Genomic DNA, 13241 nt, shown 5'->3' with positions numbered 1-13241 from the left:
ACACACACCTTCTGATACTGTACAAAAGGTACTGCATTTAGAAATGCCTTTGTGTGGAGTGTAGGAGGAAGTTGTCATGGCGTCAGATCTTCTCCATTGTACTCGTCGGGCATTTCCTCTACCACAGGAAGGGGGGTGTGTTACAAACAGTGTTTTTTATTTTTGCCGTGGGGTTCCGGGGGCATGCACCCCCGTGAGATTTTTTATTTTTTTTTACTCCCAAATTATTTTAACATTTAGCCTAAAATTTTAGTGGTTGTCTTGGCCACATTATTTAGTTGTTTTAAATATAATTTCCCGCAATTCTTCTCATTTTGTAATGAGTCAAAGGGAAAATGTTCTATTTTATTTTTAAAGTTCCAAAACCTCAATTTTTTTCTCTCTACCAGATTTCTGGGTAACAATTAAGTACCTTCCCTATATTGAAAGAAGAAAGAAACAAAAATAGCTCCTTCAAGCAATTTCTCAATCAATAATTTAGCTGGAACTGTCTGGGAGAGGGGAGGGGAAAACTCTGGGCCACTGGAGGCTCCTCCTCAGAGGAAGGGGAGTAACATCATCTGTGAATTACATTCAGTCAGGGATGGCTCTGTATCGTCACCTTGGTCAGGGATGGCTCTGTATCCGTATCATCTCCCTGGTCAGGGATGGCTCCGTATCATCTCCCTGGTCAGGGATGGCTCCGTATCCTCTCCTTGGTCAGGGATGGCTCCGTATCCTTATCCTGTCCTTGGTCAGGGATGGCTCCGTATCCTCTCCTTGGTCAGGGATGGCTCTGTATCCTCTCCTTGGTCAGGGATGGCTCTGTATCCTCTCCCTGGTCAGGGATGGCTCCGTATCCTCTCCTTGGTCAGGGATGGCTCTGTATCCTCTCCTTGGTCAGGGATGGCTCTGTATCCTCTCCCTGGTCAGGGATGGCTCTGTATCCTCTCCTTGGTCAGGGATCGCTCCGTATCCTCTCCTTGGTCAGGGATGGCTCTGTATCCTCTCCCTGGTCAGGGATGGCTCCGTATCCTCTCCTTGGTCAGGGATGGCTCCGTATCCTCTCCTTGGTCAGGGATGGCTCCGTATCCTCTCCTTGGTCAGGGATGGCTCCGTATCCTCTCCTTGGTCAGGGATGGCTCCGTATCCTCTCCTTGGTCAGGGATGGCTCCGTATCCTCTCCTTGGTCAGGGATGGCTCCGTATCCATTTCCTTCAGAACATCACAGGTGATGTGGTCCAGGACAGGCTTGATGGCTGACAGTGTCACTCGTGTCTCTGAGGCAAGTGCATCTGTATGCTTGCTCAGAGGTTCTAGGAGCTCAGAGGTTCTAGGAGCCGAAACAGTTGTTCCATGACACTTATGTCGACATCCTTTGGTCATCAGATGCCAGGTTCCTCCTACTGGCTGCTGTTGGCTGAAACACTTAAGCATCTTGTGTGTAGATCCCCCATCGGGTCACCAGATCATGGATCAGAGCTTTCTGTGGCATGTTAAGAAGCAGCTTCTTTTTTCACTCTCAGTTCTCTCTTTCTCTTCCAGCTCCGTGAGAAGCTCCGGACCAGATGTTGGCAGGCCTTGACTGCTTTGTCAAAGCTCTGAATTTTCCGAGCCTTTGAGATGGTCAGGTTCAAATGATGGGTCGAAGCACCCAAAGCTGCAGATCTGGGACCTGCTCAAAAGCCTTGATCTTGTTCATTGCGTTGTCTGTGGTTTTGCAGACCAGGTCTTTCTTGTTGACCCCCCCCCCACTCTTCCAGCATATTCTCAAACAACTCTGTTGTGAGCTGAGTGATCTTCTGGGAAGAACTGTGTTTCCAGGCAGTTTGATTCCTGTTCCAGTCTGGGGGTGAGGTAATGGATAGTGAAGAACTGTGTTTCCAGGCAGTTTGATTCCTGTTCCAGTCTGCGGTGAGGTAATGGATAGTGAACTGTGTTTCCAGGCAGTTTGATTCCTGTTCCAGTCTGGGGGGTGAGGTAATGGATAGTGAACTGTGTTTCCAGGCAGTTTGATTCCTGTTCCAGTCTGGGGGGTGAGGTAATGGATAGTGAAGAACTGTGTTTCCAGGCAGTTTGATTCCTGTTCTAGTCTGGGGGGTGAGGTAATGGATAGTGAAGAACTGTGTTTCCAGGCAGTTTGATTCCTGTTCCAGTCTGGGGGTGAGGTAATGGATAGTGAACTGTGTTTCCAGGCAGTTTGATTCCTGTTCCAGTCTGGGGGTGAGGTAATTGATAGTGAAGAACTGTGTTTCCAGGCAGTTTGATTCCTGTTCCAGTCTGGGGGTGAGGTAATGGATAGTGAAGAACTGTGTTTCCAGGCAGTTTGATTCCTGTTCCAGTCTGGGGGGTGAGGTAATGGATAGTGAACTGTGTTTCCAGGCAGTTTGATTCCTGTTCCAGTCTGGGGGTGAGGTAATGGATAGTGAAGAACTGTGTTTCCAGGCAGTTTGTTTCCTGTTCCAGTCTGGGGGTGAGGTAATGGATAGTGAACTGTGTTTCCAGGCAGTTTGATTCCTGTTCCAGTCTGGGGGTGAGGTAATGGATAGTGAAGAACTGTGTTTCCAGGCAGTTTGATTCCTGTTCCAGTCTGGGGGTGAGGTAATGGATAGTGAACTGTGTTTCCAGGCAGTTTGATTCCTGTTCCAGTCTGGGGGGGAGGTAATGGATAGTGAACTGTGTTTCCAGGCAGTTTGATTCCTGTTCCAGTCTGGGGGTGAGGTAATGGATAGTGAACTGTGTTTCCAGGCAGTTTAATTCCTGTTCCAGTCTGGGGGTGAGGTAATGGATAGTGAAGAACTGTGTTTCCAGGCAGTTTGATTCCTGTTCCAGTCTGGGGGTGAGGTAATGGATAGTGAAGAACTGTGTTTCCAGGCAGTTTGATTCCTGTTCCAGTCTGGGGGTGAGGTAATGGATAGTGAAGAACTGTGTTTCCAGGCAGTTTGATTCCTGTTCCAGTCTGGGGGTGAGGTAATGGATAGTGAAGAACTGTGTTTCCAGGCAGTTTGATTCCTGTTCCAGTCTGGGGGGTGAGGTAATGGATAGTGAACTGTGTTTCCAGGCAGTTTGATTCCTGTTCCAGTCTGGGGGTGAGGTAATGGATAGTGAAGAACTGTGTTTCCAGGCAGTTTGATTCCTGTTCCAGTCTGGGGGTGAGGTAATGGATAGTGAACTGTGTTTCCAGGCAGTTTGATTCCTGTTCCAGTCTGCGGTGAGGTAATGGATAGTGAAGAACTGTGTTTCAAGGCAGTTTGATTCCTGTTCTAGTCTGGGGGTGAGGTAATGGATAGTGAACTGTGTTTCTAGGCAGTTTGATTCCTGTTCCAGTCTGGGGGTGAGGTAATGGATAGTGAACTGTGTTTCCAGGCAGTTTGATTCCTGTTCCAGTCTGGGGGTGAGGTAATGGATAGTGAACTGTGTTTCCAGGCAGTTTGTTTCCTGTTCCAGTCTGGGGGGTGAGGTAATGGATAGTGAACTGTGTTTCCAGGCAGTTTGATTCCTGTTCCAGTCTGGGGGGTGAGGTAATGGATAGTGAACTGTGTTTCCAGGCAGTTTGATTCCTGTTCCAGTCTGGGGGTGAGGTAATGGATAGTGAACTGTGTTTCCAGGCAGTTTGATTCCTGTTCCAGTCTGGGGGTGAGGTAATGGATAGTGAACTGTGTTTCCAGGCAGTTTGATTCCTGTTCCAGTCTGGGGGTGAGGTAATGGATAGTGAAGAACTGTGTTTCCAGGCAGTTTGATTCCTGTTCCAGTCTGGGGGTGAGGTAATGGATAGTGAACTGTGTTTCCAGGCAGTTTGATTCCTGTTCCAGTCTGGGGGTGAGGTAATGGATAGTGAACTGTGTTTCCAGGCAGTTTGATTCCTGTTCCAGTCTGGGGGGTGAGGTAATGGATAGTGAACTGTGTTTCCAGGCAGTTTGATTCCTGTTCCAGTCTGGGGGTGAGGTAATGGATAGTGAAGAACTGTGTTTCCAGGCAGTTTGATTCCTGTTCCAGTCTGGGGGTGAGGTAATGGATAGTGAAGCTGATGGAGGGTTGAACCACCGCCTGCTTTCACTGGTCCAGAGGGACGTAGCTGCAGAAAACCAAAGTGCCTTGAGTCAAACTCTTTCCAACATCAGCTTTAACCTGGTTGTACATGTTTTGGGAGTTCAGGCTTCGGGGGGAAATAATGTTTGCCTTGTCACTTTATAGTGAGGCAACCTTCCGTCAGCCTCAAAGGCTTCTCAACAATGTGACATGTCATCATGGCCGATGTCAAAGGCCTACAGTGAGGTCTTGAGCGTGTGTTGATGTGGGTGTATAAGCAAGCCTGCCTTTTTTGGTCTGGTGGGGGTCTGGTAGGGGGGAGAAACACTATACTGTTTATACCTATCCAGACCCTACAGATCCACTACTATACTGTTTATACCTATCCAGACCCTACAGATCCACCACTATACTGTTTATACCTATCCAGACCCTACAGATCTACTACTATACTGTTTATACCTATCCAGACCCTACAGATCCACTACTATACTGTTTATACCTATCCAGACCCTACAGATCTACTACTATACTGTTTAAACCTATCCAGACCCTACAGATCCACTACTATACTGTTTATACCTATCCAGACCCTACAGCTCTACTACTATACTGTTTATACCTATCCAGACCCTACAGATCCACCACTATACTGTTTATACCTATCCAGACCCTACAGATCCACAACTATACTGTTTATACCTATCCAGACCCCACTACTATACTGTTTATACCTATCCAGACCCTACAGATACGCTACTATACTGTTTATACCTATCCAGACCCCACCACTATACTGTTTATACCTATCCAGACCCTACAGATCCACAACTATACTGTTTATACCTATCCAGACCCCACTACTATACTGTTTATACCTATCCAGACCCTACAGATCCACCACTATACTGTTTATACCTATCCAGACCCTACAGATCCACCACTATACTGTTTATACCTATCCAGACCCCACCACTATACTGTTTATACCTATCCAGACCCTACAGATCCACCACTATACTGTTTATACCTATCCAGACCCTACAGATCCACCACTATACTGTTTATACCTATCCAGACCCCACCACTATACTGTTCATACCTATCCAGACCCTACAGATCCACCACTATACTGTTTATACCTATCCAGACCCTACAGATCCACCACTATACTGTTTATACCTATCCAGACCCTACAGATCCACTACTATACTGTTTATACCTATCCAGACCCCACCACTATAATGTTTATACCTATCCAGACCCTACAGATCCACTACTATACTGTTTATACCTATCCAGACCCTACAGATCCACCACTATACTGTTTATACCTATCCAGACCCCACCACTATACTGTTTATACCTATCCAGACCCTACAGATCCACCACTATACTGTTTATACCTATCCAGACCCTACAGATCCACCACTATACTGTTTATACCTATCCAGACCCCACTACTATACTGTTTATACCTATCCAGACCCTACAGATCCACCACTATACTGTTTATACCTATCCAGACCCTACAGATCCACCACTATACTGTTTATACCTATCCAGACCCCACCACTATACTGTTTATACCTATCCAGACCCTACAGATCCACCACTATACTGTTTATACCTATCCAGACCCTACAGATCCACCACTATACTGTTTATACCTATCCAGACCCCACTACTATACTGTTTATACCTATCCAGACCCTACAGATCCACTACTATACTGTTTATACCTATCCAGACCCTACAGATCCACCACTATACTGTTTATACCTATCCAGACCCCACTACTATACTGTTTATACCTATCCAGACCCTACAGATCCACCACTATACTGTTTATACCTATCCAGACCCCACTACTATACTGTTTATACCTATCCAGACCCTACAGATCCACTACTATGCTGTTTATACCTATCCAGACCCTACAGATCCACCACTATACTGTTTATACCTATCCAGACCCTACAGATCCACTACTATACTGTTTATACCTATCCAGACCCCACTACTATACTTTTTATACCTATCCAGACCCTACAGATCCACCACTATACTGTTTATACCTATCCAGACCCCACCACTATACTGTTTATACCTATCCAGACCCTACAGATCCACTACTATACTGTTTATACCTATCCAGACCCTACAGATCCACCACTATACTGTTTATACCTATCCAGACCCCACCACTATACTGTTTATACCTATCCAGACCCTACAGATCCACCACTATACTGTTTATACCTATCCAGACCCTACAGATCCACCACTATACTGTTTATACCTATCTAGACTCCACCACTATACTGTTTATACCTATCCAGACCCTACAGATCCACTACTATACTGTTTATACCTATCCAGACCCTACGGATCCACCACTATACTGTTTATACCTATCCAGACCCTACAGATCCACTACTATACTGTTTATACCTATCCAGACCCCACCACTATACTGTTTATACCTATCCAGACCCTACAGATCCACCACTATACTGTTTATACCTATCCAGACCCTACAGATCCACTACTATACTGTTTATACCTATCCAGACCCTACAGATCCACTACTATACTGTTTATACCTATCCAGACCCTACAGATCCACCACTATACTGTTTATACCTATCCAGACCCTACAAATCCACAACTATACTGTTTATACCTATCCAGACCCCACCACTATACTGTTTATACCTATCCAGACCCTACAGATCCACCACTATACTGTTTATACCTATCCAGACCCTACAGATCCACCACTATACTGTTTATACCTATCCAGACCCTACAGATCCACTACTATACTGTTTATACCTATCCAGACCCTACAGATCCACTACTATACTGTTTATACCTATCCAGACCCTACAGATCCACCACTATACTGTTTATACCTATCCAGACCCTACAGATCCACTACTATACTGTTTATACCTATCCAGACCCTACAGATCCACTACTATACTGTTTATACCTATCCAGACCCCACCACTATACTGTTTATACCTATCCAGACCCTACAGATCCACTACTATACTGTTTATACCTATCCAGACCCCACCACTATACTGTTTATACTTATCCAGACCCTACAGATCCACTACTATACTGTTTATACCTATCCAGACCCTACAGATCCACTACTATACTGTTTATACCTATCCAGACCCCACCACTATACTGTTTATACCTATCCAGACCCTACAGATCCACTACTCTACTGTTTATACCTATCCAGACCCTACAGATCCACCACTATACTGTTTATACCTATCCAGACCCTACAGATCCACCACTATACTGTTTATACCTATCCAGACCCCACCACTATACTGTTTATACCTATCCAGACCCTACAGATCCACTACTATACTGTTTATACCTATCCAGACCCTACAGATCCACCACTATACTGTTTATACCTATCCAGACCCTACAGATACGCTACTATACTGTTTGTACCTATCCAGACCCTACAGATCTACTACTATACTGTTTATACCTATCCAGACCCCACAACTATACTGTTTATACCTATCCAGACCCTACAGATCTACTACTATACTGTTTATACCTATCCAGACCCTACAGATCCACCACTATACTGTTTATACCTATCCAGACCCTACAGATCCACCACTATACTGTTTATACCTATCCAGACCCTACAGATCCACCACTATACTGTTTATACCTATCCAGACCCTACAGATCCACCACTATACTGTTTATACCTATCCAGACCCTACAGATCCACTACTATACTGTTTATACCTATCCAGACCCTACAGATCCACCACTATACTGTTTATACCTATCCAGACCCTACAGATCACCACTATACTGTTTATACCTATCCAGACCCTACAGATCCACAACTATACTGTTTATACCTATCCAGACCCTACCACTATACTGTTTATACCTATCCAGACCCTACAGATCCACCACTATACTGTTTATACCTATCCAGACCCCACCACTATACTGTTTATACCTATCCAGACCCTACAGATCTACTACTATACTGTTTATACCTATCCAGACCCTACAGATCCACAACTATACTGTTTATACCTATCCAGACCCCACCACTATACTGTTTATACCTATCCAGACCCCACCACTATACTGTTTATACCTATCCAGACCCTACAGATACTCCACTATACTGTTTATACCTATCCAGACCCTACAGATACTCCACTATACTGTTTATACCTATCCAGACCCTACAGATCCACAACTATACTGTTTATACCTATCCAGACCCCACCACTATACTGTTTATACCTATCCAGACCCCACCACTATACTGTTTATACCTATCCAGACCCTACAGATCCACCACTATACTGTTTATACCTATCCAGACCCTACAGATCCACCACTATACTGTTTATACCTATCCAGACCCTACAGATCCACTACTATACTGTTTATACCTATCCAGACCCTACAGATCCACCACTATACTGTTTATACCTATCCAGACCCTACAGATCTACTTCTATACTGTTTATACCTATCCAGACCCCACCACTATACTGTTTATACCTATCCAGACCCTACAGATCTACTACTATACTGTTTATACCTATCCAGACCCTACAGATCCACTACTATACTGTTTATACCTATCCAGACCCTACAGATCCACTACTATACTGTTTATACCTATCCAGACCCTACAGATCCACTACTATACTGTTTATACCTATCCAGACCCTACAGATCCACTACTATACTGTTTATACCTATCCAGACCCTACAGATCCACTACTATACTGTTTATACCTATCCAGACCCCACCACTATACTGTTTATACCTATCCAGACCCTACAGATCCACTACTCTACTGTTTATACCTATCCAGACCCTACAGATCCACCACTATACTGTTTATACCTATCCAGACCCTACAGATACGCTACTATACTGTTTGTACCTATCCAGACCCTACAGATCTACTACTATACTGTTTATACCTATCCAGACCCCACCACTATACTGTTTGTACCTATCCAGACCCTACAGATCCACCACTATACTGTTTATACCTATCCAGACCCTACAGATCCACCACTATACTGTTTATACCTATCCAGACCCCACCACTATACTGTTTATACCTATCCAGACCCTACAGATCCACTACTATACTGTTTATACCTATCCAGACCCTACAGATCCACCACTATACTGTTTATACCTATCCAGACCCTACAGACCCCACCACTATACTGTTTATACCTATCCAGACCCTACAGATCCACCACTATACTGTTTATACCTATCCAGACCCTACAGATCCACTACTATACTGTTTATACCTATCCAGACCCTACAGATCCACCACTATACTGTTTATACCTATCCAGACCCTACAGATCCACCACTATACTGTTTATACCTATCCAGACCCTACAGATCCACTACTATACTGTTTATACCTATCTAGACCCCACCACTATACTGTTTATACCTATCCAGACCCTACAGATCCACCACTATACTGTTTATACCTATCCAGACCCCACTACTATACTGTTTATACCTATCCAGACCCTACAGATCCACCACTATACTGTTTATACCTATCCAGACCCCACTACTATACTGTTTATACCTATCCAGACCCTACAGATCCACCACTATACTGTTTATACCTATCCAGACCCTACAGATCCACCACTATCCTGTTTATACCTATCCAGACCCTACAGATACACCACTATACTGTTTGTACCTATCCAGACCCCACCACTATACTGTTTATACCTATCCAGACCCTACAGATCCACTACTATACTGTTTATACCTATCCAGACCCTACAGATCCACCACTATACTGTTTGTACCTATCCAGACCCTACAGATCCACTACTATACTGTTTATACCTATCCAGACCCTACAGATCCACTACTATACTGTTTAAACCTATCCAGACCCCACCACTATACTGTTTGTACCTATCCAGACCCTACAGATCCACTACTATACTGTTTATACCTATCCAGACCCTACAGATCCACTACTATACTGTTTAAACCTATCCAGACCCCACCACTATACTGTTTATACCTATCCAGACCCTACAGATCCACTACTCTACTGTTTATACCTATCCAGACCCCACCACTATACTGTTTATACCTATCCAGACCCTACAGATCCACCACTATACTGTTTGTACCTATCCAGACCCTACAGATCCACTACTATACTGTTTAAACCTATCCAGACCCCACCACTATACTGTTTATACCTATCCAGACCCTACAGATCCACTACTATACTGTTTATACCTATCCAGACCCTACAGATCCACCACTATACTGTTTATACCTATCCAGACCCTACAGATCCACCACTATACTGTTTGTACCTATCCAGACCCCACCACTATACTGTTTATACCTATCCAGACCCTACAGATCCACTACTCTACTGTTTATACCTATCCAGACCCTACAGATCCACCACTATACTGTTTATACCTATCCAGACCCCACCACTATACTGTTTATACCTATCCAGACCCCACCACTATACTGTTTATACCTATCCAGACCCTACAGATCCACTACTATACTGTTTATACCTATCCAGACCCTACAGATCCACTACTCTACTGTTTATACCTATCCAGACCCTACAGATCCACCACTATACTGTTTATACGTATCCAGACCCTACAGATACGCTACTATACTGTTTGTACCTATCCAGACCCCACTACTATACTGTTTATACCTATCCAGACCCTACAGATCCACCACTATACTGTTTATACCTATCCAGACCCTACAGATCCACCACTATACTGTTTATACCTATCCAGACCCCACCACTATACTGTTTATACCTATCCAGACCCTACAGATCCACTACTATACTGTTTATACCTATCCAGACCCTACAGATCCACCACTATACTGTTTATACCTATCCAGACCCTACAGATCCACCACTATACTGTTTATACCTATCCAGACCCCACTACTATACTGTTTATACCTATCCAGACCCTACAGATCCACCACTATACTGTTTATACCTATCCAGACCCTACAGATCCACTACTATACTGTTTATACCTATCCAGACCCCACCACTATACTGTTTATACCTATCCAGACCCTACAGATCCACTACTATACTGTTTATACCTATCCAGACCCCACCACTATACTGTTTATACCTATCCAGACCCTACAGATACGCTACTATACTGTTTATACCTATCCAGACCCCACCACTATACTGTTTATACCTATCCAGACCCCACTACTATACTGTTTATACCTATCCAGACCCCACCACTATACTGTTTATACCTATCCAGACCCTACAGATCCACCACTATACTGTTTATACCTATCCAGACCCTACAGATCCACTACTATACTGTTTATACCTATCCAGACCCTACAGATCCACTACTATACTGTTTATACCTATCCAGACCCTACAGACCCCACTACTATACTGTTTATACCTATCCAGACCCTACAGATCCACCACTATACTGTTTATACCTATCCAGACCCTACAGATCCACCACTATACTGTTTATACCTATCCAGACCCCACTACTATACTGTTTATACCTATCTGTAATGGCGCCCCCTGCCGGGTAGGTGGTGTAATGGCGCCCCCTGCCGTGTAGGTGGTGTAATGGCGCCCCCTGCCGGGTAGGTGGTGTAATGGCGCCCCCTGCCGGTTAGGTGGTGTAATGGCGCCCCCTGCCGGGTAGGTGGTGTAAGTGTATATTAGAAGCCATGGGAAGTGGATCAAGATACTGTATCTTTTTCATCAAGATATATTTTTCGTCGTTCCCTCAACACGTTTTTATGTTTTAATTCCCTTTGGGGATACCCAGTACAAAAAAATATAATGTATCCCTGAGATTAAATCTCTTTGGATTGAGGAGTCCGCTGAATGTTGTCTCGTCTTCTCCTCCAGGTCTGTGTATGACGGTCAGGAACATGGCGTGTTTATGGGGAAGCTGGACGGGAGGATTCGGAACCACGACCGAGACATCGAAAAGATGTGTAACCACCATTTCCAAGGATTCGTTGACTCCATCACTGAACTACTCAAAGTCAGGGGAGAAGCACAGAAACTTAAGGTGAGTAGAGGGGGGAGGGAGGTGGGGGGGAGGGGTGAGGAGGAGGGGTGAGGAGAGGAGGGGTGAGGAGAGGAGGAGGAGGAGGAGGGGGTGGTGAGGGAGAGGGTGAGGAGAGGAGGAGGGAGAGGGTGAGGAGAGGAGGAGGGAGAGGAGGAGGGAGAGGGTGAGGGAGAGGAGGAGGGAGAGGGTGAGGAGAGGAGGTGAGGGGAGAGGAGGAGGGGGGGGGGATGAGGGGAGGGTGAGGTGAGGGGGGATGGGGGATGAGATGATGGCAGGAGAGTGACGAATTACAATTCTCTCTGATTGGTTGTTTTACTCCTGTTTCAGAGTCAGGTGACTGAGACCAACCAACGTCTCCAGGACGATGGGAAAGGGGTATGACATCATAAGCGACATCATTGTCAAAACAGATCATCTGACAGTTGATAAATAATTCATATAATTTCAGGACTAATCACCTGAGATCTTTCTCCCTCTTCCTCCAATCCTCCTTATCCTCTACCTCCATTTTTGTTACCTCTGTCTCTCTCTGTCTCTCTCTGTTTCTCTCTCTCTCTGTGTCTCTGTCTCTCTCTGTCTGTCTCTGTCTGTCTCTGTCTGTCTGTCTCCTGTCTCTCTCTCTCTCTCTCTGTCTCTCTCTCTGTCTCTCTCTCTCTGCCTCTCTCTCTGTCTCTCTCTCTCTCTCTCTCTCTCTGTCTCTCTGTCTGTCTGTGTCTCTGTCTCTCTCTCTGTCTCTGTCTGTCTGTGTCTCTGTCTCTCTCTCTGTCTCTCTGTCTGTCTGTGTCTCTTTCTCTCTGTCTCTCTCTGTCTCTGTCTCTGTCTCTCTCTCTGTCTCTCTGTCTCTCTCTCTGTCTCTCTGTCTCTCTCTCTGTCTCTCTGTCTCTGTCTCTGTCTCTCTCTCTGTCTCTCTCTCTCTCTCTCTCTCTGTCTCTCTCTGTCTCTCTCTGTCTCTCTCTGTCTCTCTCTGTCTCTCTCTGTCTCTCTCTGTCTCTCTCTGTCTCTCTCTCTCTCTCTCTCTCTGTCTCTCTGTCTCTCTCTCTCTGTGTCTCTGTCTCTCTCTCTCTCTCTCTCTG

General features: G+C 45.0%; 1 protein-coding gene across 1 annotated transcript in view; it reads left to right on the top strand.

Annotated features, from left to right (window-relative positions):
- exoc6b (exocyst complex component 6B) overlaps nucleotides 1–13241 on the top strand; it is a 180225-nt gene that overhangs the window by 20620 nt on the left and 146364 nt on the right. Inside the window, exons 2-3 of the mRNA XM_064931017.1 lie at nucleotides 12003–12168; nucleotides 12496–12543. Of these exons, the coding sequence (XP_064787089.1) occupies nucleotides 12003–12168; nucleotides 12496–12543 (214 nt within the window). The remainder of the gene's footprint in view (nucleotides 1–12002; nucleotides 12169–12495; nucleotides 12544–13241) is intronic.

Source organism: Oncorhynchus masou, chromosome 23, assembly GCF_036934945.1.
Source record: "Oncorhynchus masou masou isolate Uvic2021 chromosome 23, UVic_Omas_1.1, whole genome shotgun sequence".
Classification (NCBI taxonomy): Eukaryota; Metazoa; Chordata; class Actinopteri; order Salmoniformes; family Salmonidae; genus Oncorhynchus; species Oncorhynchus masou.
This window is presented reverse-complemented; position numbering and strand designations above follow the sequence as displayed.